Genomic DNA, 26,354 nt, shown 5'->3' with positions numbered 1-26,354 from the left:
AAAGAAAGAAAGAAAGAAAGAAAGAAAGAAAGAAAGAAAGAAAGAAAAGATTGACAAAGAATTAAAGGAAAGAAAAACCTGAAGCCACGTTTCCTGTTCTCACATCTTTGGTCATTTGGCTATGAGTACTGGACGACATATAAGCATTCCTAATGCTTATATGTCTGATGTCAGACAACATCAGAAACTTTAAAGGGAAACAGGCACCTCACCATGACCCCGTGTGGCAGACTGGATGGACATTTGTAAACAAGAAAACCCTTCTGTGATTGCTTAGAAATCCTTGTTTCTCTCTCACCGACACCTGATGATTTGCTGGAGAAAAATGTTTCCTGTTTCACGTGATAAATAAGTTGTGTGTTTGAAATTACAGAAACAGCCAAGGTTCATTCCAACTAGAATGTAAAGTGGTATCTTGGGGTTGGGGTAGAGCTTCTTGGAATGTACAATGCCTTGGGTTTGATCCCCAGCACTATGAGGAAGGGGGGGGAGGTGAACAAGCACCTTGTCTTAGTCATCACAACTATAATTCTGCAATCCAATATGTAGTTTACGGTGACAGAGCCCTTGGCCAGAGGAACCACATATTCCATTCCTTTACCAGCAAGTGCCTGTCCCGTGGCTGCCCCATTATTATTTGTTGGGAAGGAACTCAGGGCACATTTGTAACTTTCAGGGCTGGGTAGAGAAAGGACCATAAAAGCACAGGAAGGGGAGGAGAGCAATCTGAAGCCAGGAGGAAATACTTCAATGGTGATAGCCTTCAAGTGGACAGGGGGACAGGAAGAGGGCATTTTAAAGAGGAAGTGGGCCCTGTATGATTAAAACTGCATTTAGAGATGCAGAAAACACTGAAACTTAGGAGTGTCATGACTAAATCGAAGACAAGAAGTTAGAAGTGAAGCAGAACGAAAAGAAAAGAAAGGAAAAAAAAAAGAAAAAAGATTGGCTTCTCCAGTGAGAACAGAGGCCTACCCATGAATCCTTGGCCTCAGGATAAAAATAATTAATAACAATGCAAATATTTAAGATGCTCAAGAAGAAGACTATAAACCAAACTAACAGAGCAGGTTAAGGTAATAAAATAACAGGGAGTGGGCTAAAAAGATAAATAAATCTCTGGAGGCTGGAAAGTCTGGCAAGGGCATCCACGACCTAAGGAAGAGGGTGAGCACCACACTTGATGGTTTTTGCCAACTGGACACAGACTAGAGTCATGTGAGAATTTAGACTGCCCCATAGGCAAGTCTGTGGTATGTTTTTCCTGATGAAAGATCAATGTCAGAGGACCCAGACCACAGTGGGTGATGCTACCCCCGGGCTGGTGTTTCCAGGGGCAAAAGAAAGTAGGCTGAGCAAGCCATGGAGAGCAAACACTGGTCTTCTGGGGTCTCTGCGTCAGGTCCTGATTCAAGTTTCTGCTTTGATTTGCCTCCATGATGGACTGAGATCAGAACATAAAGGCTTTCCTCCCAAAATTACTTCCGGTGTTTTATCGCAGCAACAGAGAGCAAACAAGAATAATGATCAAGCCACAGTCTTGGTAAAGAACCAATTCTGGGGCTGGAAAGGCAGCTCAGAGGTTAAGAGCACTGTTTGCTCTTCCAGAAGGTCCTAAGTTCAATTCCCAGCAACCACATGGTGGCTCATAACCATTCATAATGGGATCTGGTGCGCTTTTCTGGTGTGCAGACATACATGCAGGCAGAATGCTATAAAAATAATAAGTTAATTAAAAAACCCACTCTGGCAATAAGGACATTATCCTTTTATCACTGGAGTCCTGATTATTTCCTAAAGGTCCCAGCTCTCAACCCTCTGCTTTGAAGATTAAGTCTCTAGCACATGAACTTTGAGGCACACATTCAGACCACAGCAGAGGTCCAGCAAGGACGCGTGGAGAGGCAGGTCACGCTTCGGCTTGCACAGAGGGGAAGAGCCAAGGCCACTCAGAATCAGTTGCTTTGTGCCTTTAGATGCCTCTGTGCCTTTAGACACAGAGGCATCTAAAGGTCCTCTCCCTTCAGAATGCATCTTCAGAAGATCTCATGGGAATATCCTACTTTACAGCAAGTAGGCCAGGCTACATCAGAAACAGTATCAGATTATAATCAAATTAGAATCAGGCAGAAATCATCATACATACAGTCCAACACAAAAGGCAACCACCCTTCCTTCAAAAGAATAGGAGAGCCAGGCCTGTCAATGTCTCAGCACTTGAGGGGTGGAGGCAGGGGATTGCTGTCACGAGCATACAGTGCAAGAAACAGAATAACATTTGAGTCAGACTTTATGGAATGACAGTGAATCCACAGCTAGGGTGTTCCGTGGCAACACTCTGCCACGTGACGCTCTTGGTGGTGACCCAGCTGTGCTGGGTCGTTTATGTTGACCTGATATGAGCTAGAGCCAGCAAAGAGGAGGGAGCCTCAATGGAGAAAGCGCTTCCTTAAGACTTGAGCTGCAGGGCATGCTCTTAATCAGTGATTGATGAAAGCCGAGGCCATTGTGGGTGGAGCCACACCTGGGCTGGTGGTTCTGGTTCTATAAGAAAGCAGGTTGAGCAAGCCGCTACTCAGCACCCCTCCGTGGCCTCTCTCAGCTGCAGGCTCCAGGTTCCTGCCCTGTTTGAGTTCTTGCCCGACTTCCTTCAATGACTGTGATGTGGAAGTGTGAGTCAAATAAACTGATTTTGGTTGCCGTGTTTACCGCAATAGTAACTCCAACTAAGGCGCCTGCTAAAAAGTAAACGCAAGTTCTTTTGTTACTATTTTTTATTTTTTCAAACAGGGTCCCACCATATAGCCCTGATTGGCCTAGAACTCATTACGTAGATTTGAATGGACTAAAATTTACCTGTCTCTGCCTCCTGAGTGTTGGGTTTAAAAATGTGTGGACCATGACTAGCTTTCTTTGACAGTTTTATTCATATGTGTTCTGTGTGTTTGTGTGAGTCTGTGCCTTGCATGCAGGTGCCCACAGGGGCCAGAAGACCTGTGTCAGGTCCCCTAGAGCATGAACTACCTAGCTCATGTCAGGTGGTTGTAAGAGACTGTGTGACTTTCTGGAATAGAAGTTGGGTCTTTTGCAAATTCAGCAAGTGCTCTCAACCACTGACCCTCTCTGCAGCCCCTTCTACTTAAGTTTTTGGCTAGTCAGTTGCTTGGTTTGGTTTGTTGTTGTCTTGTTTTCTGTTTTTTGTGTTTTGTTTTGGGATATGTGCGTACGTGTGCGTGCCTGTGTGGTTTTGTTGGGTTGTTTTGGTCTTTTTAAGACAAGGTCTCAAAAAAAAAAAAAAAAAGACAAGATCTCTATTGTGTAGCTCTGGCTGTCCTGGAACTCACTATGTAGATTAAGCTGGCCTTGGCCTTGGCCTGCCTCTCCCTCCTGAGTCCTGGGATTAAAGATATGTGCCACCATGCCCAGCAGCCAAGTTTTATTAATGCATGAAGCTTGCATTATAAATTTTCTATTTATAAATGTACAAGTGAACTGAAAGTCTTGCTGGTTTGCTTTAAAAAAATAAACTGATTTATTGCAGAATTATGGTTCTCTATTCTTAATATATTATCTCAGTAATGTGTTCCAACAATGTGACAGATTTCTACAGATTATATGAGATAGTTATTTACAAGTGAAACTCATATTCCTCTCTTAATTTTTGAAGTTTTTAAAATTCATTTTTATGTTATGTGCATGAGTGTTTCTTGCCTGCATGTGTGTATACCACATACATGCAGTACCTGATGCCTCCAGAAGAGGGCATCAGATACCCTGGAACTGATGTTTCAGGCACTTGCGAGCCACCCTGTGAGTGTTTGGGACCTGACCCAGATCCTCTATAAGAGCAGTAGGTGCTCTTAAGTGCTAAGCCATCTCTCCAGCCTGGAATTCTTGAAGCTAAAGCAGTGTGCTAACACGGGCACATTAAGGTACAAATAAAATTCTCGAGGGTTGCTATGTGAGCTGAAATGCGGCACAGTCGCCCCGTGTGCCTCCTCTTCGCTCAAAGCGGGTTAGTGAGAGGATGTGGCACCTCTTACCACAGAGGTGGTATTACCTCCCGTGTAACTCTGTATTGCTTAGGATATTAATGCAGCACTCACGTGTGAGCCCTGTGCTTTGAAGATTTGGGTTTCAAACTAGAATCTTGTGCTAGGTGTTACAGACGTACAACAAAAGGGTGGCCAGCGGTGAGACACGTACAAGTCTTTCATTTCTGAAAACCAAAAACAATCAATATGGCTACTACACATTTGCCTTTGTCAGTTTTAAAGTGGCATGAGCGCTTTTCGAAGTAGAACGCTTCTTAATTTACACCTACCCTATTCTACTGTCTGTGTCTTGACTGTTAACAGTTGTCCTATATGGAAAAAAAAAAAAAAAAGTGAGGCAAGACAGTGGTGTAGGCCGTGAGTGGACGGGAGATTCTGCGTTTGTACAACTTGAGCCCGCTGCTGCATCTGAGCAACACCTAGAAGCAGTCAGTTGGAGAGGCTGTGTTTAAAGCTTTGGATACCACCCCTTCAAAAAAAAAAAAAGAAAGACCCCGATATCAGTAAAATCAGTGAGGGCAGATTGCACTGCACAGCTAGCTTCGGTTTCTGCAGAGGCGAGCGGGCCTTCTGGGGAAGCATTAGGAAACAGGGAAAGGATCTGGCCCAATCAGAGGTGTGGACGTTGCAGAAAGCAGGAAAGGGGAGGAGGGTTTGCCAAGGTTACTTCAGTCAGAAAGCAGGAAAGGGGAGGAGGGTTTGCCAAGGTTACTTCAGTCAGGCCCCTCCTCTGGCTGACTGGAAGGCTGCCATCCTAAGTCAGCTCTGGGCTGCTTTCTCTCCACCCCCAGGGGCCAGTGGCAGGGTTTACTGGAGTAAGTACGCTCCCACAGCCCTGCGGTTTGCTCGAGTGAGCTCCCTACAGCGCAAACAGTTCAGTCTGCCAGCTTGTAGGAGCCGTGTGAGTGGTTGTTCGAGTCTCTTACTGTGTTAAAGTGGGTGCAATAGCTTGTGCAGAGAGACTACAGTTTGTCGTAGGTCAAGAGGAAGGTCTAAGGCTCACAGGGCCATGAGAGCCCTTGGTCATTAACCGCTTCCACATACCGGAAACCGCACTATCGCTCACACAAGTTCATGCCCACAACCATCACACTGGAGTTCCTCTCAGGTTCAAAGAGGGTCTGACTCCTCCGAGGTCACCAGCAAAAGCAACGCTGTGCGCGTTTGTGGTACTGTCTTCCAGGCGTCCCCAGGTAGCTTTTCACTAATTCCTTTTCCCGTCGCTATGATAAAATACTCTGAGGCATCTTAGGCCTATAGTGGGTACGCGCCTTTAATCCCACCAGGAGTTCTAGGACAGCCAAAGAGCTACACAGAGACCCTGGAGTGGGAGAGAGAAAGGCAATTTAGGGAAGAAAGGGCTTGCTCTGGGTCATAGTGGCAGGGACATGAAGGCAGCATGGTCTTGAAGCAGATGATCACATGACACCCACCATCAGGACCTAAATGCTGGGCTCAGCTCACCTCTTAGGCAGTTCAGGGCACCTCCCCCCCCCCCCCCCCCCACTGCCTCTGTTCTGTGGCTCGTCCGGCCTCAGGGTTGCCTCTGTGAGCATGCAAAACAGCAGGCATGCCACCACCACCCCCCAAAATACAAACACACACACACACACACACACACACACACACACACACACACACGCATGTTCTCCCATTGCCTTAAAACCCATATTCTCTCTCCTTCAGCAAAGGTTTCTGGTAAGGCCAGCAGGTGGCAGCAATGATCAGCACCAGAAGGCTGAGAGGTTCTGCAGAGAGCCAGAGAGAGAAAACTGCTGTGTAAATAGACTCCTCTGGAGTACAGGACGATGGGCTCAGGGAACCCTGATCTTATTTGCACGTTTAATTCAGGATCCTGGGTCCTCTTGTTTTCAACTTAGTTTTCGGGCAAATGTAAGAATCCATAAACACAGGGAACAGTACAGTCCCCAGCGGGCTACCAGGGACTGTGGAGAGCCCCACCAGAGATACCAGGAAAGAGGGGGTGCCTCCTAGGGTCTTAGTCTCCTTTATAAGAATTTTAAGATGGGAGTCCTTTAATCTCAGGACTCAAGAGATAGAGGCTGGCGGAGCTCTGTGAGTTCAAAGCCAACCAGAGCCACATAAGGAAAACAGGTCAAACAAACAGAACAAAAAGAGGAGGAGAAAGAAGAAGATGGAGGAAGAGAAAGGAAAGAACAAGAAAGGAAGAGACTTAAGAACTGATCCACAGGACAATTTTATTGGAGTTTAAAGTCAAACCCCCAGGGCAGCAAGCTGTAAATCTCAGTGTCTACCCAGAAGAGAGAAGAAGCTGTGCCAATTAAGTGGGCATGGCGGTGAGCCACGCAGACAAGCACTCTGCCAGAAGGAAACTTCAGGGAAAGAGGCCCGAAGTGTTAGGGAAGTCATGGGCAGAAGCAGAAATGAGATGGAAAGAAAAGGCTTCTCAGAATGACTCAGATTTAGGAAGCCCCGGCTTTGGGGCTCTGTACAGGTCCCCACTAGGGATTCTGGGAAGAAAAAGCACAATGTCTCATTAAAGGGATAATTATTTCTTCTACTGACTGAGCATAGGTTAAAAGTGGCTGTGCCTTGCTGAGGGGTGACTGACCAGCCCAGCTGACACATGAGGTCCCAGCCAGGTCCCATGGTGCTGGCTCTGCCTGTTACAGCACAGTCAGGGTCGACGGTGGGAAGCCAAGCCACTATCCTTCCTCAGTGTGCAGCACGAGGTCTTTCCCACCAGAGCAAAAGAAAAGCAAAACCCATCTTTTCCTTATGAGCCCAAGTTTCCCTGGCAGTTCCCCGAATCGGATGCCTCACACAGAGTCCTGGCTTCTGGCACTCTTTGCAACCCTTCCAGGAATCTTCACGGAAGGGCATTCGGGTTTGGGCTCCAACACCTTATTTTTCACTCTGCTCTGTTCGTAGGATGAAGACCTTGGGGAACAGAACACGGGGAACAGCACCGTCCGGGGAAGAGTTGTACAAAGCAGGGAGCAAGGAAATGCCAAACAGGTAGGGCAGGTGTGGAGGAGGACTGAGGACCTGTTACCATGGTGACACCAGGCTGCCTGTGAGTGTGATTAGCTTGCCTAAGGCACACACACCCTGTCCATGAGGTTTCACTTTGACGGAGCAGCCTCACAGTTCCCCTGAAAGAAAACCATCCCGATGCCAAAAGCCTAGTCTTAGGCCAGCGTGGATGTTCATCCTTGTAGCCCCATGTAGATACTCGGGGACAGAGGCGGGAGTCAGGGCCAGCTGGTGTGAGACTGCCTGTCAAACAAGAAAAGCCCCTGAACTGCTAAGGTGAAGGAGGCAAGTGAGATGCCCCATCCTTGGTCCCACAGAGCCTGAGCTTGCACAAATCTTGGGAGCCTTTTTTTTTTTGAGGGGGAAGTTGTTTGGGGTTGGGTTTTAATTGTTTAGGAGAGACAGGGACTCATGTGACCCAAGCTAACTTCAAACTCAATACATAATAGAGGATAGTCTTGAACTCCTGATCCTCTGGCTTCAGCAGTGGTGGGATCACAGGCACTGGCCACCACATCTGGCAAGGAATTCTGTGTTGCTTCACTGATATATCAGATTCAGGGAGAATTTCTTCTGCTGCTGAAGAAAACAGTGAGTAATTACTCACGTAGATCACCCTTTGAAAAATAGTTCTAAAGACTACCCAAGACTGGTGAAATTATTGCAGCAAAAACTGGAAGGTGAAAGTTGGCTCTCCTCCAAGGGGAGCAGATCAGGTGCGCCCCGGAACACAGCCCGTATTTATGCAGACCCCCACTTGTGCATGTGGATGCTGGTTCACACCGTCTCTTACTCACCACTTACCTCGCTTAATGTCTTGTGCAGTGTTTATGTCACTAAGTACCCTCCAACCACCGAACTGGTGCACGTGAAAACCACCGCACAGGTGTTTCCATAATCAGAAAGCCATCTATTCCTAATCAGGTACCCATCAGAAAACCGATGGACAGCAGTCAGACCAGATAAGGCAATGTTTTTCAGAGCTAGAAACAATGAGGTGGATCTTCCCACCTTGAAATATTTAGATTAAAAGTGGGTCTTCCCACTTCAAAAAAAAAAATATCCCTCCCAGGTTTCCAGATATAATAAGTTGACAACCAAGAACAGACATCACAACCCTGAAGGTGAAGGATAGAATATGTGGAGCCGGCTCACCGCGGTAACACCTGGAGCACCCCGGTGCAGGAATTCATCAGGATGTGTGAGGATGTGTGGGAAATCTACTTATTTACAGCTTAGGCTTGCTGTGAACCTGCAATTGCTCTAAAAAAAGAAAAAGTCTGCTTTTTTATTGTTTCATAAAAGAACCAAACAAAACTTCATATTCTACAATATGCAGGCTGAGTAGCAGCTGGTTTGGCTGTGATGGGCTTTGGGTGAGGTTGAAGGAGGCCTCTGTGAACAGCACAGGCCTGAGCTGTGCAGGAAGTGGATGTGAGCAGATGGTGGCAGAAGGGAAGCACACGGAGTTAGGTAGTGACTAGGAAGAGGAAGATAACCCATGATAACGAAGGTGAAGGGTAATTCTGGTGTCCATTTTTAAAAGACAAGAAAGAATTAAGCATCCCATAGGTAGCAGGTAGCCTGGGATACATTGACAACAGAACATCACAGTCATTGAAATAAAATATTTACCAAATTCCTGGCCAAGCTATACGTGTCAAGTAGAAATAAATGGATACAGAGCCGGGGAGAAGGCTCAGCAGTTCCGATCACGGCTGCTCTTGTCAAAGACATCATCGTCATTCCCAGAGCCCACCTAGCAGCTCACAGCCATCTATAACTGGGGTCCGAAGGATCCCACATCCTCTTTTGGCCTCTGTGGGCACTGCATGCACATGGTATATGCACATAGAGTCAAAGCATTTATACACATAAAATAAAAATAAGTCAATCTGTTTTTAGAACAAGACATAAATGACTGACTCACCTCTGCCCCTGTCTGTGGCGCCTGGAACTTGGACTCAGGCTATTTCCTGTAGTATAAGCCTTTCTACTTCTTGAGGACCACTCTAGAAAACAAAGGTGACCGAAGGCAGAAAGAGCAGAGTCTGACTTTGATGTGCTCGGTGACCTTTGGTATCTTGCTGGGTCAGAAGCGATGTATTTCTATGTTTTAAGTACAGAGGATAAAAGGCCGCTGTGCATATAACAGAGCAGCTGTGCTCCAGCAGTACACCTGCCAGTGTGTGTTCAGAACCAATATGGAACATGCCCCAGCCATGTACAACGGCCAGCTTCACCAGCTGGAAAATTGCCAAATGGAGAGAGGGAGCTATTCTGGAAACAGAATGGGTCATGCTATTTGGGAGAAAGAAAAAAAAAATCATCCCTGAAAAGTAGCCATTCACATGAGTATTTGGCGTGAGAGCTGCACTCCCGTGAGTCCGAGCTGAGAGAACACGGGTCCCGTGGGGATTCTGTCAGGATGAGGCGGGCGCTCATACCTGCAAGCCAAGCCTGGTTGGTTTCAGGCTCTGGAGACGGGGCTGTTGCTGTTAACTTCATTTGGCCCTTCCCAAAAGCACCAGAGCTGCTGTCTGGTGTTGAATGATTACAGCAGGAACTGGGTCAAGAATAAGAAATGAAAACATGTCCCCTTTCCAAAAACAAACAAACAAGCAAACAAAAAGGCGGTGATGGGGAATGCCAGAGACTCCATAAGTGTGATCCTGAATTTCTTATGATTATAAAAGAAAAAAAAAAAAGTGTCCGTGCCGTAGATAACACGAGCGATAATAAATTATTGTGTAACGATTTAAAAGAGACTTGAACGTTCTTTTGCCTGAGTGCTGAGCAAAGGAGTCTGGAGCCCACATGCCCGTATTCTCATTCCCTCTGCTCCAATGTTTGCTCCCCAGGGTGACACTCAAATCACGATTGAGCGGGAGTCTGTGGAGAACAAAGACGACATGGAGGACGATGACCAGGAAGAGCACCACAAAGGGTACATTCCTAAGCCAGAGGCAGGGCCGAGGGCTGCCCCTGTGTGTCCCAGTCCGTGTTTGTGTTTTGTTGTCTTGTTTTATTCTTATCTGCTTTTAAATTTTACTATGTTTCCAGCACCACTAGGAAAATTAATGGCCGTTTTAAGATGGTAGATATAGTCCATTGGCAACAATGTTGCTCTAGGAACCCAGAATTTATTTTTACATTCACCCAGGACGGTCTTCTCATTAAAGGTATAAATTACCAACTAATGGCTCCGATCTGTGCATAAGGAGTCAATTTATCTTCTCCATATCAATCAATAGCAATTTATTTCTCAAAACCTACATTAAATCTTAGGAAACTGGGTCAGGGAGATGGCTCGGCCTGTAAAGTATGCGCCGCCAAGTCTGAGGATCTGGCTCTGATCTCCTGGACAGGGAGCAGCAAGGAGGCTGCCCCCAGGCTACCCCATTTGTTGTTGGCACACATGTGTTCATACAGGTGCACACAGAAGAAAGAAATATACATTTTAAAGTGTCGCTGCTGTTATTACTCTTACTCTTATTATTATAAACTATTTTTAAATGATTCCAGGTACTTGCAATCACCTAAGACAGGAGAGCCAGCAGCTGTGGGTTTGACAGGGTCTGCTATGCAGCCTAGGGTAACTTAGAACTTGCCTTTACCGGGCTCTTGAGGGCTGTCAAATGCTGGGGTGAATAGGCATGAGCCTTCACGCCTGGTTAAGGAAATAGCATTAGCTCGATTTGGGGTTAGTAAGATGAAGTTCTGAAGGTCAGTCAGCTTGAGAGCAAACTGTGGAATTCCAGTCCGTATCATTATACACCTGTGGCCATTTTCTAAATTCCTATGTAAATTTTTATTTACCTTCCTATATCTCTAAAGAACTTTTACTTAAGTCATCTACGGTTTTAGTGTATGTGGGCTTTACCTGCGTGTATGTCTGTGTGCCGTGTATGTACCTGGTGTCTGCGGAGGCCGGAAGAGGTGGGGTCCCTGGGAGCCGGAACTGTAGATGATGGCGCCACTCTGTGGATGACAGGAAGCCCACACAGGCCTCCTCAGGAGTGTGTGCTCCCTCACCACTGAGCATCTCCAGCCCCTGAAGAACCTTCCTTCTTAGGCACCAGAATAACGACCCTCAAACCAGTTAGAAGGAGGCTTGAGAGGTCCTGACGGGTGTACACCTTGAACATTCGCCAAGTTCCGTCCTTCCGGGGGGCTGAGAAAATCTCTTGGGGCGTCACTAAGGTCATGGTGCCGAGGCCGTCGTCGCCCGTGGGTTGCGAATCGTTCAGCCTAGACGACCAAAGGAAGCAAGTCTGGACCAGCGACTTTGCTTTCCAGGGTCAGCTCGCTGTAATGGACTACACCGTTTCCCTGCCTCTGGTTTAGGAAAGAAAAAATCTAATAGAGTCCGGAGCAGCCAACGAGGGGGTCTGCCAACAGTGGCTCTTCACCATTGCTGCCTTCAAAACAACCCTAGCCCCTCCACGGAGGATAACGTATGACTGGCCTCTCCCGAATTAGACCTCTAGATATTAGGCGAATCAAAGCGTGGTTCGCCTAATATCTAGAGGGGTGGTTCCGTTTCTCAGCACACGTTTTCACAAGTACTCCTCACCATGCACCTCCCCGGAGGCAGCGGTGCCGGACACGCTTGTAGCCAGAAGCCCCGCCCTTTTAGCCGGAAGCCCCGCCCTTCCGCTGCTTTATTGGTTAGATTCCTGTTTGTTTTACACTCTCTAGCCCAGGCTTCGCACACCAGGCATTTTGCGCTCGGATGTTCACCTAGGTGCCCGTTTTTGCTTTTGTGTTGCAGGTGTTTGGAGAGGAAGTATGACACAGTTTGCGAGTTTTGTAGAAAGCACAGAACCGTCCTTCGGCGCAGCATCAGGGGCATTTTGTTGACTGGTAAATACCGAAGGGAAGTGGGATACAGTTGTCATTTCCTGGAATCTTCTAAGCATTAGCTTCAGGAGAAGGAAATAAAGTTGACCAAGAAGCCCCTGAAGGGAAAGCCTACACACATTGCTTTCCTGCCTTGTTTATGAGGCTAACTGGATTTTTTTTTTTTTTCAGTTACCTGCTCTCTTAGTCCATTTTCTTTTGCTATAACTGAATATTGCAGGCTCAGTCATAGATTTTATTCAGGTGCTAGAACAGAGGAGATCCAAGGTCAAGATGCCAGCATTGCTGGGGGCTTTCTATTGCGTTGTAACATAGAGGAAGGCTTTGTAGCACCAGGCAGCGCGTGCTAACCCATGTCGTCTCTACTTCTCGATTTAGGAAGCCACTAGTAACATCACGGTGGCCCCGCCCTCAGGACCTCATCCAATCCATTACATCCTAATAGCCTTACCTCTGCTACTATTACTCTATGTATGTGGGGCTGAGGGAGATATATTCAAACCACAGCACTGCCCTACTCTTGGGACTCATAGAACTCTTGTTCATGTGATGTGTGTTCGAGGAAACGCGCTCACTGATGCAAATGCAGACTTACCCACCAAGTAGCGGCCATGAGCACGAGGTTAAGCTGGAACAAACATAACTTGTGAGAGTGACTACAGGGTGAGGCCCCCACCCTTCTGGCCCGCACTTTAGCCCACAGGCCCGTGAGCATGCATCCTGATTTCTGTCTTCCCAAAGCAAAGGACTTCAAAGCCCACTGTAGAAAAACACCCACCCACCGTCTGTAAAGTGTGACCCTTCCCACACAAGCCCACAGACCACACCGCCAAAGCTAAGTGTTGTGCTGATGTTCAAACAGTTGGCACAGGGGTGAGGGTTGACCACCTTCCCTGTAGCAGGCCAGAGCAGCCTTTCAGGTCTGGCCAGATGGGACCTTCAACACTGAACAAAAATACAACTGTAGATCCTCTGTGAGCGGAAAGGTAGGGCTGCATTACTAGTGTATGTGATTGGGAGGTACAGGTGTGCACGAGCAAATGCCACCGAGGCCTGCGGACTGCATGGAAGCAAGCTGGACATAACCTGTGGGCCGGTGCTTGATGACTTTTTAGAATAAGAAACTTTTCTTTTTTGAGATGGGGTCTTACTGCACAGCTCTTGGTATTCTTTAAATTCAGCCACAGTGACCAAGTGTCTGGGATTCAAGAACTGAGAAGGTTCTATATGAGAAAAACAAAACCCAGCATCCTTTCTCCATCGTGGTGAAAAGCAGAAGGCTCAGCTAGGCACCCTAGCATCCAATGGGTGCTTGACTAGGTCTCCTCTTGCCTGAGGTACATCCAGGCTGGAAGCCCAGCTCCACTGGTTTGGTGATATCAAGTGTCTGAATTGCCTCCCGGACAGGTTTCCTGGCCTTGGTGATTGCAGCCTGTGCGCTGAACTTCCACAGAGCCCTGCCCCTTTTTGTGATCACCCTGGTTGCCATCTTCTTTGTTGTCTGGGATCACCTGATGGCCAGATATGAACACCGAATCGAGGAGTTCCTGTCTCCAGGCAGAAGCTTTCTCAATAGGCACTGGTTTTGGCTGAAATGGTAAATACTACCTTTGCCCCTACTATAGGGTGGGAGATTGACTCTCTCACTGTTCCAAAAACATGCTCTAAAATTCCACCCTCATTTATGGGATATTGGGCTAGGAAAAAACTCGAGAGCAATCCATTAAGCTGCCTCCATTTTACAAACAAGACATGAAGACCAGGATGAGGTAATTTATTATTGAGAGCCCTTTAATTCATGTGCTGGTGGAAATTCAAAGACAATCTTCTCATCTGCACCTAAATATCTACATATAGGCAAGAACACAGGACAGCCCATGCAGTGATGGCTTTAGGTCTGTCTCCACCTCAGTGGAATAAAATCATGATCACTCAGTAATGTCTGACCTGCCCCCGGTCAGAGAACAGCACACGATGCCATCAGTTCAGTGCTAGCTTAAAGACTGGTTTATAAGTACAAAACAGTAAAGATTGCTGACAGTGTGAGCTTGCTTTTTTTTTCTATTTTTTCTTTTTATATAGTCATGCATAATCTCATTAAATTTACAGAATGGAAATCATGGACTATATTCAATCTTCAATATGTTATTTTACTTATTTATTAACTTAGTTTATATTTTTCAAACAGGAAATGAAGACCAAGATGAGATGTTTGATTTGTGTGTGTGTGTGTGTGTGTGTGTGTATGTTTTCAATGCACAATGAACATGAGCATTTTTTTATTTAGATGAGCCAACTAGTATCCCATTACTTTCATTTATTGGTTGACTTTTGAATTCAATAATTTTTAGATTAGATTTTCCTTTCTTCTCATTTCTATGCCTTCTGCTCCTTAAAAAGTAGATTTTGCCAGGTGGTGGTGAGTGCCTTTATTCCTAGCACCCAGTAGACAGAGGCAAGCAGATCTCTGAGTTCAAGGCCAGCCTGATCTATAAAATGAGTTCCAGGACAGCTTAGTTTTCTACAGAGAGAAACCCTACCTCAAAAACCAAAACCAAACAAACAAACAAAAACCCAGATCTCTAAAAATCCCCTTGAGGCTAAAGCGTGTTTTGCATGTTTTTGTGTACACCATGTATTAAAATTGTGACTTTTTTCTTTCTTTCATGCAATCTTATTCAATTGGAAATATCTAAACTTTTATGTTGTATAAAAATATAAAAATCTAATGGCCTCTCTGCTTGCTCTTTGCAGTGACCAATGACCCCAAGAGTACTTTCAGTCTGGGATGTTCCTTCCCTTCCTGGCTAGAGAAAACTCAGCCAAAAGCCCCATCCTTCTTTCTCCCAGTTCCTGATTCTAGACAGTAACAAGATGAGGACAAGGATAGCTCTGCCTTGGGGAGGGGCTTCCTGCTCTGGGGATGGGGCTGGCTCTCTGAGGACCTAACTTCCCTTTAAAGGAACCTATACACTACAGTGACCCCCAGGGCTTTTCTTTGGCCTCTTGCTGTGAGACCTCCTCTCCTTAGAAATGGCCTGCTTGAGTAGTTCACAGGACTGGTTCTCTCCACTGAGAACCACATGGGAGACCCTGGACATTCCACCTACCCTCCCTGTGTAGCTTGTGAACTCACCACACAGTGGTGGCCTTCCTCATTCTGAATCAGCTCATCGTGTCCACTAGACTCTGTCCAGGGAAGATAGGAGCCAAGCTGATTCAGCTCTGCTGATGAGCCCCAATTACAGAAAACACATTCTCTCATGAAGGGAGAAAGAAAACCATCCCAAAAAGGACCGAGAGAAAGGCTGAGAGAGCTCCTTTAAACAGAGACCGCACATCGCTATACAAACATTCACTCTCTGATGCCCCTGTGCAGATCCTTGTTTGTGAGCTAGAAGGTAAAGGGGGATATATCTCACTGAGGCCACAGATGTTTGAAAGCACAGCTTCCTGGTTCTGGGTAGTGTTGTCTCATTACCATTTCCCACTTGTTAGTTTAAGCCTCATTACAGTATTCCAGTTGGCATGCTAAAGAAACCAGCTCCTTCCTTCCATTCTCATAGGGTGGTATGGACCTCATTGATCCTGGCCGTTATTTTCTGGTTGATCCTTGACACTGCCAGACTGGGCAAACAGCACCTGGTATCCTTTGGCGGACTCATAATGTACATCATCCTGTTGTTCCTGTTTTCCAAACATCCAACCAGAGTAAGTACAAACTGGCCATGGGATGAGGGGATGCTCAGGACTTCAAAATAGTTACTGAAAGAATCTACCCATGCAAGTTTTCCTCACCCCATGTGAGTCCTTAAGGGGTAAGGATGCTTATTTAGAGCTTCTTGTTTTCTAGTAATTTCCAGTTACACAAGTAAAACATTCCCTATGTCTACTCGGATCTGTTACTAAGCACACAGAAGTCATTCCCTTACACCCATTTTCCCAGATGGCCAGTTACTGATACTGATATACTCAATCCTGCACTTTTTCAGTTTGGAGACAGTAACTGACAGTAACTCCCAGGCTGGCCTCAAACTTGCTCTAGGATCCTCCTGCTTCCCAAGTGCTGGAATCCTAAGCAGGTGTGACCGTACCCAGTTTCTAGGGGGCTGGGGATGCAGGGCCTTGCACACACTGAGCCAGTCTTCTACCAACCAAACCACATCTCCAGCCTCAGTCCTGTGCATTATAAAACATTCTGTTTTGATTTATGCTTTTTTATTCTCAAATTGGTCCTTATACACTATTCTGTCATTGCATCCAATTCTCTCCCCCCAACACACATACACACATACACACGTTTTTATTAGCCTACATCCCATGATGGGTATGAATTCTGAAACTAAAGCTTTTACCTGTGAACCACAATGGCAAACTATAACTGTCCTTCTGGCTAGAAGAGCGACCAGAGGAAAAAGCACTAATCAGGGATCAAGTTGACCTAATAGCATGTCTGATGATAACGTCTCCCTTCTCTGTGCCATCAATCCCACTGGCTTCTGCTCTGAGAATAGACGCAGATGGCGGTCCATTTCTTCTGTCATCCTAGGTCTGAATTAGAGGTCGCTGGCTCCCTTTGTCATGGGACAAGAGCCTCTCAACTGGGCCAAATTCCACCTGATTCACTTATAAATTGTCAGACAAACCAGCTTTGAACACAGAAAAATCAATCTCTAACTTTCAGTTTTCCAAGTGGAGAAGTAATTGTAGATGTAACATTTGCAATATGACCATGTGTTTTGCAGACGATACTTTGTGTCTGAGTCATTTATCAGGACTTCATGGCTACATACTTTCTCAGATTTTACACCAAGGTTTATAAAGAGTAAATGAAACCCTGAGGTTTTTTTTTTTTTTTTTTCCTTTTACAGAGTGGCTCTCTCTAAAGGTTCTCCAAGGTCTCTCTTTGTAGTAAGTGGTGGGTGAATGCAGAACCTTGCAGCTGCCCACAGTGCTGAGAATGAGTGACTGAGTTCCCAGCTCTAAATCAGATATTAATAACATCCCCTTCAAGACTCATGATTCCACCTTAGAGTCCATCTTCCTGAGAAAATGATAGTGGCTGGAGCATGAAGCAGCTCAGCATATTGGTCACAGGCAGGGCATAGAGCAATGAACTAATGCATTCATGCTTGAGCTCAGTTCCCCTTCTCCATTCTTACACAGCTCAAGAACCCCTGTGTGAGGAATGGTGCCGCCCACACAAATTGGCCCACTTGGGATTAAAAAAAAAAAAGAAGAAGGGTAGACAGGAATGGGAAGGAGATAAGCAAGGGTAGGGATCAAGAGTGATTAGCATGATTATATTGGGGAAAAAATCCTCTGCTTCTGGCTGTTGGGCATCCCCAGGCACATGTGAGAATTCCCTCAAGGAAACAGTTGCCCCTTAGATGTCTATGTTCACTTAGTTAACTGTGGTTAACCTCCTAATAAGGTAACCACGACCAGGAGGGGTCTGTAGGAATTTCTGAAAGTTTAGTCTCTGAGCACCATTATTACTGACCATTTTGTGGTTCACTCAAGCCTTATTACAGTGTTCAAGTTAGCACAACATTTAATGGTCTCCATTTTCCTCCACAGGTTTACTGGAGGCCTGTGTTTTGGGGAATTGGATTACAGTTTCTTCTTGGGCTCTTAATTCTAAGGACTAAGCCTGGCTTTATTGCTTTTGATTGGATGGGAAAACAAGTTCAGGTAAGCAGCTCCAAAGAGAGCTGGGTGAGCTGGAACAGGAGGGTCAGGAGCTCAAAACCAGCTACAAGGCAAGTTTGAAGCCAACCTGAGCCTCCTGAGACCTTGTTGCAAAAACAAAAACAAAATCATTTGCTTTTCTTGTACTTTTAGCATTTGGATGTAGCCCTCAAATCATTTCAAAAGTAAATGATTTATCTCTAACATTGTACCCTAAATTTAGTTCCATAGCATAAATTAGGCTTGCTGCTTGTATCAAACATGTTCATCTATGTAGCCAATCAAGCTTGGCACTGCCTGTGTCATCCCCTGAACCAAATCCTTATCCCTATTGCCCCATCATCCTGCCCAAAAGGTGCCATGTTTGAGACGTTCCCCAAAACAGAGAGAGAGCCTTCTTCTGCATCTAGTGGTAACTAGGGTCATCCTTGCACAGTGTCTGTGTCGTTGGAAGGAGCCGACGACCACAGTCAGAACAAGCCAGCCTGAATGTCAGAAATGGCAGGAAGTCTCCATGTAGGCATGAGTCAACAGAGGTACTTACGGTATTCACTAAAGCATCAATGCTGAGAAGATCGACTGTCCAAGGCCTCTTAATGAGTCTCCTAGCCATCATCCATCCTCTGCAGGGCTTGTAGTACTGATCATGGTTTCTAATGACTGACCTCAATCTCTGTCTGTCTCAGACTTTTCTGGGGTTCACGGATGCTGGAGCTATGTTTGTCTTCGGTGATAAGTATACAGACCACTTCTTTGCATTTAAGGTAAATCCGGATACCCCTTTTCTATGCCTGCCTATTAAAATGAGAGGAACACTAATGCTGAGACAAAATGTGTTTTCACACATTTTCTAAATTAGATCTTGCACAGGTTGTCCTGGTATCTTGCCTCTGACCAATTAGCTGGGAACTAGAGGGGAAGGTAGGGCAGGGACAGGCTCCAGAGAGGGAGCCGTTACTTCTGCTGTGGACATCCCATATCAATGACTTCGTCTAATCGTTTTCCTTCTTTTATCTTATTTGTGGATATGGGTGTTTATTTGCATGTATGTAAATGCACCACATTCAGGCAGTGCCCACAGTGGAACTGGAGTTACAGGCAATTGTGTGCTACCATGTATGTGCTGAGAATTGAACCCAGATCTGCAAGAGCACCAAGTCTTACCCGATAAGCTATCTTTCCAGCCTCTTACTTCCTCCAATCTTAATTACTTCCCAAACACCATCACCACTGAATCTGAGAGATATTTAAATATCTACCATGTGGACTTTTTGGAGACATACTCAAATCAATTCAATAAAGAACTTCAGAGTTGGAGGCCGTCCAGAGGGCAACTGCTTGATGGAAGCAGATGTTAGCTAAGGTGGTCTTTGATTCCGTTATGCTGTGTGTCAGGGTGCAAACGAGGCAGAGGGGAAGCTTAATAGGAAACTCACTGCCCAGCACTGACCAGTGACCACGCCTGTGCTATCCCACCCGCAGATCCTGCCAATTGTGGTTTTCTTCAGCACAGTGATGTCCATGCTCTACTACTTGGGACTGATGCAATGGATTATCAGAAAGGTACTGGGGTCCCAGGTGCTTGGTGCCTGATGAGAGTTAGTTCCTGCTCAAAGTCCTAACCGCTTCTATTCAGGCATTTACACCACACCCATCTTTTTACAAAGACTCTCCTCAACCATGATCCTGCGTGTGTCCATAGAAAGAATTTTACCTCAGGAACCTTCACAAAGACTTTGATTTGCTAATCTGTGGGTAGTTCCATGAAGTAGTTCCACAAGTTGAATTTACTTGTGCTTTGAGAGAACAGAAGTCAGGTGCCCACCCGGGAAAGCAGCATTGCTGTTTTCTGTGGTTTCCACATAGGCCCACAGTCACAGCTTCCCACAGGCCCACCAGTGTCTCACAATCAGCTCCCACTGATACTCTCCTCCGGCCTCTGTGACCTACAGCCACACAAAAACATACATATAAAAAAATGTGTGATGGGAGTGTCAGGCAGAACGACAGAAAGACAGAGAGAGGACAGCCCAGTCCCTGGATCCTCAAGGGTGCCTTCCAGCCTTCAGAGGATAGGCCCCAACCCCTGAAAGCCACCACCGCCTCCTGATGACATTGTAGCTGAGGACCCGACCCTTAATTTGTAGATATTTGGGAGCCACTCTAGATCTACACTGTCCCCACAAAGCCATCACAAAAGCCGAGCCCCCAAATCATACCCACTGAATTAAGTACAGAAAACATCTTCAACTATGTCTACCTTAGTACCTCCAAGTGGGCTGGCCTTTAACAGAGTACCAGCTCCAAGCCTCAGCTTCCTCGTCTGCAGTACAGGGGCTGAAAGCATCTGCTCCAAGAACAGGTCTGTTGCTTATAGTCATCCCTGGACCGGAGAAAAGCTTTCTGACAGTAGTATCAATTGTTTATTCATTACTTTCATTATTCATTATTTCATTACTACCGAAACTATGTTGCTCAAAAGCAGATACAATGATACAGACTTAGACTCCAGTAGGAAGACCCAGCTCTGTGGCTAGATAATCACCAACCTGCCAACAGGCATTAATGACCTCGGGGTCTCAACACAGATTAGATTTTCAGCCAATCTTTAAATGTTTGCCTACAAATAGCTCTTTGCTGACTTTTGTCCATGTCTTCCTTTTAGGTCGGGTGGTTGATGCTTGTCACCATGGGGTCATCTCCCATCGAGTCTGTAGTTGCCGCTGGCAACATATTTATTGGGCAAGTAAGTTGCAATAACAGAAAAGCTCTTGCTGACAGGAATGCTCTCTCACAGAAAGATGTGGAGACAGGCTCCTGCGTGCATCACTACTCTCTTTAGGGTGGAGTGGAGAGTGTAAAATATTGTGTGTGTATGGATGTGCATGCATGTCTCTGTATGTGTGTATGTATGTGTTTTCAGGTATGTGTGTGCGCGTGTTTGTGTGTGTGCTTGTGTGTATGCATGTGTGTGCATTTGTTTGTGGCTCCCGTGTTCGTGTATGCTTGTACAGGTGTCCGTATGTGTGTGTTTATGTATGTAGAGAAAGCGGAAGGGATGGGGGAGGGAGGTTGTGTTTGTACAGAACTGAGTTATTGAAAGCTCAGAGAGAGAACACCATTTTTATCAAATCGTGGGGCTTCTCATGTAGATTATCCACAAAGTTTCTATACATTATTGAGGCCTTTGGTCAACTCCAGAGAGGGAAGCAGCTGTTCACCTCAAATGATTTCACTGTCTTTGAGCTTCAGAGAGTGCATAGGGAACCCCACATTCTTCACTGCAATGGCTGTGACAATGAAGAAGACACTAAAGCTGACCTCCAGCCATCCTAGCTGTACATGAACGTAACTCACTCCCAACGTTCAGCCACCCATCTTCCCTGAGCCGCAGAAAACACTTTCAGGCTTTTTCCATCCTCGTCTAAGATGAACTTTTAGGTTACTAGCTCACTTCCTAACCCATAAGATGAATAAATACCCTTTTGCCTGAGGCCCATTCAAGCAAAGAAATGTAATCCCTCAACACTGGAGCAACCCTAAGGAATGGACAGGCAATGAGCTGCACCACTAGGAACAAACAGCTTTGGGGAAAATGTGAGGCCATGAGGCAATGCCGCCAGCAACTCTGCCCAAAGAAAGTGGACTCGGAGCAAAAACCATGCTATACAAAAATACATGGCCCCAAATCCCAGGCTTAAAGCTGCTCCAGGCAGGCTGAGCCTTCTTGGTAAGGCCAGCTCACTAGCATGAAGCAGGCTTTCCTGTGTGTGGTGCTAATGCTTCCTTTCCTAGGAGTTGAAATTATAATAATTATAGTCATAAACTCTCTCAGGGCTAATTAAGGCACCATCTTGAGATGATTTGCTTGTACCTGTGGGGTAAAAGGTCTCACATACTGGGCTCCTATTTAGTCTATAAATTGAGGCTTCAACACATTCAATCTCACAGAACAATTAGAAATAATGAGCTGAAAATTGTAAAATTGCACGCATGTGTCTGTGGCGCTCAATTTGATAGTTAATATGCCCAAAGTGCCACAATTATCGATGAAGAGCTCCACATTGCAGGCTGCCTGCCCTCCCTAATGAGATTCAACCCTGGTCCACTACACCCTGGCCCGTCAGAGTTTCAATTACGAAGTGCCTATTGGTACCTGTTGTCTGTTCTTTGTTCTATAACGGTCTCTATTTTCACAAAACATGTATGAGCCTGTCAAGATCAATTGGAAGATGGGAAATCATAGCTGTTCAGAAATGCCCCTGTCAGTAAGGCCACACTGCTAGGTGGAGTTCTTTGGCCAACCCTCAGGAAAGCATTCCAAGTTCCGATGGCATCCAGCCTGTAGGAGGAGGACGTTTGAATAGCCTCACACATCACAAGATTGACCCAGGCCTACAGATGCACACCACTCTAGAGTTCAAATGACCAGGACACCAATGGTACAGGCCATGCTACAAATGTTGGAAGCATCTTGGGCACATATTTCTCTTGTAAGAATGTTTGGAACATAATTAACGAGCAAAACTCAGTCTCTTCTTTCCTGTTGTTACTTTTCTTTCTCTTTCTCATCACTCATGAAGAAAGAGAGCAGGAGACTGCTCCTTGTTGAGTTCTACAAAAGTTGCCCCAGTCACTGTGGCGTTTGAATGCAGGGACCCCCAGGAGTCAGGTTCCAGGACCACCCGGAAAGCTGTCAAAGCCCGGTCTGTGAGGCCACCCTCAGACTCTCTGGTTACAGTCAGGGTAATCTGCATTTCCAGAGTTCCTGGTGACCTCTAGAGACAGCCTGAGAGTCAGGAAACACGATGTTAAGCATTTAAAAGGTGAATCTAACATTTGTCTCCAGACAGAGTCTCCACTGCTGGTCCAACCGTATCTGCCACATGTCACCAGGTCAGAACTCCACACCATCATGACAGCTGGCTTCGCGACGATTGCTGGAAGCGTTTTGGGAGCCTATATCTCTTTTGGGGTAAGAATGTTTGAAACATAATTAAAAGTAAGTTCAATCTCCCACCTCTTACTTACTGTAAAATGACACCAAGAGAGTGCCGCTCTTTTTTAGCGTGACGGAAGTAGCCAAAGGTGGCTTTGGCTTCTGAATATAGTGACCCCAGGGAGTTTGAGAGCTTTGCGTCCACGTTCCTGCCACCTTCCCATATTTATTTCTAACCACAACAACTTATATAGCAAGGCTACTTTTGCCTAAAAATTTCAGTCTGTGGAAAACAAATCCTGTTATTTACACAAGTAAAGATGGTCTAAGCCAAGGGTCAGCAAACTATGATCCAGGAGCCAAATCCAGATCCTGCTAGATTTTTTGAGAAGGCTTATTGGAAACTAGATATTCCCATTCTTTTGTCCTTTATGGGTTGAATAGTTTGACCAACAAAGCCAAAAATACTTACCTTGCCTGTGGGAAAGGAGTTCTGTCCTGAAGCAGTGGTTCTTAAACCTTGATTCATAGGCTCACCTGGAAAGGACTATTTTGGTTCACGTGAAACCTACTATAAAGATCCTAGTTTTCTGGCCCATACCCATGAGTAATTAAACAAGAATTTCTTGGAATGAGACACAGTTATCAATATTTTTTTTTACAAACCCAAATTCTAATGCATAGCCAGTTCTAAGAGCAGGTGACTAGTTTTTGAGGCTCGGGAATACTGTGGCCCCGCATTGATGCAGACCCCAGGAGTAAATCTAATAATGAGGTGTGTTCTTTCAAGATATGTGAACCTCATCCCAGATGTTCGCCAAGGTCTGGAATCTAGTAATAAGAAAGGGAAAAAGAGAAACAAAGGCTGTTATGAGAATGCTCAGTCTAGGAAGTTCACAAATGGTCCACCCTGCCCCTACTGTAGGTAGGAATGCTGCCTTTATCAATGAGCTAGGTGTAACAGGAATGGGGGCAGGGAAGACACTGCTTCTAGAACTCTGAAAACAGCCAGGAATCTCTAAAGGAACAGAGCTGATAGAATGAAGAGTGTGTGTATGTGTGTGTACACATACATGTGTGTGTATGTAATTTATTAGACTGGCTTACAGGATATGGTCCAGGTAGTCCGACAATGGCTGTCCTACACTGAATAGGCTATAAATGCAGCAGTTATTCAGCCCTTGGGGCCGGCTGTCTCAGCAGTCCCAGTCTGGTATTGAAGACTAATGATCTGATCAAGGAAATCCCTCATAGGACTGCCCTGCATATTGGGTTTTAGTTTATCCTAGATGCAGTCAAGTTAGCCATCACAGCAGGGAAGAAAATCTAGAAAACTCCAAATATGGGGAGGGTAAGAAAGGAGTAGACATGCAATGAGGTAAGTAGAAATAGTTTACACGACAGAGGGACAGTATAAATGGTGTGTAGAGACAGAAGAGGTTATGGGTCATGTTCCTGCCATCCTTTCTCCGTGTTCCATCCTTTCTCCCTTCTCCTTCCATCCTTTCCCCGTGCTCCTTCAACCTCCCACATCCCCATATAAACTGAGGATATTACAAAATATGGACTTTAGGGACCAACTTTTAATGTCCCAAGAGACAACCGAGGGATTGAGACATCTCTGAAAGTTCTTACAGTGCAGGATTAATTCTCACCCCAATAATCAGACTTAGGCTTTGTGCTTTTCTCAAGGAGGTAGTCAGGTGTCTTGTCCTCTGACTCCCAAGGCAATAGGACTGGGCACACAGGGAATGGTGTCTTTCCAAACCTCTTAGGAAACACTTCTCCAGCACAAAATCAGCCTCTTCCTTCTCTGCTTCAGGTGTCATCCACACACTTGCTAACCGCCTCAGTCATGTCAGCGCCTGCATCCCTGGCTGTGTCCAAACTCTTCTGGCCTGAAACAGAGAAACCCAAAGTAACCCTCAAGAATGCCATGAAAATGGAGAACGGGTAAGTGGGAACATTATTACCCAGTTAACAATCAGGCTGGGATGCCAAAATCAAGCTTTGATGATGGGAAGAAAGCACAGCCAGCCGTGGTACTAGAGGGCTGTTACATTTGACTTCTTAGACCTTACCCAAGAAACAAAACAACTCCTGTTTCAATGCTCAGGGAAGCCTGGATAAACAGCTGTTTCTTGAGTGTTCATTATAAAGTGCTTCCGTGTTCACTGAGCCCTGCTTTAAGACTGTTGGGAAGTCACAGAGCAGCTCTTTCCAAGGTCCCTCATGGAATGAAAGGGCTGCTTCATTTTCTTCCGCTCTGTGGAAAAGAAAGAACGGCAGAGGGACTGCAGGAATCAGATATATAAAAGTACCATACAGCACATCATTTAATCAACATGTGTCTGGGCTTCATGCCACGCTTATGTATGAATAGTCATAGCTGGGACTGTGAGGACAACTTGTCGAAGGGATGAAACAAAAGGTGGGCATCTGTAACCCAGAAACGTAAGTTCAGAACTGCTCTGACATCCGAAACATTTTCAGTTCTGCCACGGTGCACGAGTCCATGCCATTCAGCTTTGTGCACAGATTATTAAGATACTGTCTAGGGCTGGCAGGAAGGCTCAGTGGGTAAGACCCCTCATCATTCAAGCCTGGAGACCTGTGTCTGAGCCCGGGCATCCACAGAAAGGTGGAGAAGAGAAGTGACCCCACAGGCTTGTGTGTGAGCTCGACACATTCAACCCCATCACCATGCTCACACACACAGTAGTGGCAAATAAATGGTGCATAAAATTACTCTCAAGTCTGTGTATTAGGTACATACAAAATAACAGTATCACAGTTAAGCCTTACCACTCCTGCCAAAAGATTCCTAGTTATGGATAAGGCAACTATCCCAGACACTAAAATGGGAAACACTTTGGTCTAAATAATTGGTATAGCAGACAGCATCCTGAAGGCTCCACTTGCTTGGTGTAAGGATACAGCCATGTAGGGGAATGGTAAGTGGGAGGTAGATAGATTTGAGGGACAGACCTCTCAGATTAGAGGGGTTCATGGGAGATCAGAGAGGAGAACACAGTGGGATTCAACGATTAATAAAGTGGTGGTCATATGGGCTTTCTTTCAACTGCTAGTCTGCAATGCCAGGAGATTTTAGAAATATTCCCTGGTAGTTACATTTGATAGTTATGCAATTTTGTCACTTCTTGGTTGTTTGTTTGCTAATTACAAGTGCCACAATTTAAGAAAGCATTATTGGATGAGGGATGAGAGTGGGTGCTTAGCATGCCTGAAGCCCAGGATTTGGTGCCAAGAGAAAGGTACCATAGCAGCATCCCTCATCCAACAAGAGAGCCAACAAGCACAAGCCCATCACCGTCTGAGTACTTTGCCTAAGGGTTGGCCTCTTACCCAGCACCTATGATTAAGCCATTGCTGCAGGTCCAGAGATAGATACTCCTTGGTAACTCTAGAATTACATTTTCTGATGAAGTGATTCAAGGAATCTCCTGGAGGCCGCGACACAGGGTGCATCCTCATCCATCCCCCTGGTGGCAAACATCGCTGCGAATCTGATCGCCTTCCTGGCCTTGCTGTCCTTTGTGAACTCAGCCCTGTCCTGGTTTGGAAGCATGTTCGACTACCCACAGCTGAGTTTTGAGGTATGGTTCTGCCATGTTTTATTTCTGACGACCTTTGTTTAACAATAAGTTTAGAAGCCAGCTGTGGTGGCTCATGTCTTTAATCCTCTCACTTAGGAGGCTGAGCTAGATAGCCACAAGGTCAAGGCCAGCGCAGGCTACAGAGTGAGGATCTAGTCCCAGACAGCAAAT

General features: G+C 45.8%; 1 protein-coding gene across 1 annotated transcript in view; it reads left to right on the top strand.

Annotated features, from left to right (window-relative positions):
- Positions 1 to 26,354, top strand: part of Slc28a3 (solute carrier family 28 member 3) — a 50,178-nt gene that overhangs the window by 14,121 nt on the left and 9,703 nt on the right. Inside the window, exons 2-13 of the mRNA XM_055629406.1 lie at positions 6,969 to 7,055; positions 9,935 to 10,020; positions 11,848 to 11,939; positions 13,344 to 13,533; positions 15,503 to 15,647; positions 17,517 to 17,630; positions 18,314 to 18,391; positions 19,110 to 19,190; positions 20,293 to 20,373; positions 22,477 to 22,602; positions 24,389 to 24,519; positions 26,015 to 26,183. Coding sequence (XP_055485381.1) covers positions 6,969 to 7,055; positions 9,935 to 10,020; positions 11,848 to 11,939; positions 13,344 to 13,533; positions 15,503 to 15,647; positions 17,517 to 17,630; positions 18,314 to 18,391; positions 19,110 to 19,190; positions 20,293 to 20,373; positions 22,477 to 22,602; positions 24,389 to 24,519; positions 26,015 to 26,183 — 1,380 coding nt within the window. The remainder of the gene's footprint in view (positions 1 to 6,968; positions 7,056 to 9,934; positions 10,021 to 11,847; positions 11,940 to 13,343; positions 13,534 to 15,502; positions 15,648 to 17,516; positions 17,631 to 18,313; positions 18,392 to 19,109; positions 19,191 to 20,292; positions 20,374 to 22,476; positions 22,603 to 24,388; positions 24,520 to 26,014; positions 26,184 to 26,354) is intronic.

This window comes from Psammomys obesus, unplaced genomic scaffold, assembly GCF_907164565.1.
Source record: "Psammomys obesus unplaced genomic scaffold, mPsaObe1.curated_primary_1811, whole genome shotgun sequence".
In the NCBI taxonomy this organism is placed as follows: domain Eukaryota; kingdom Metazoa; phylum Chordata; class Mammalia; order Rodentia; family Muridae; genus Psammomys; species Psammomys obesus.
The sequence above is the reverse complement of the archived record's forward strand: the minus strand, read 5'-3'. Positions and strand labels throughout refer to the sequence as shown.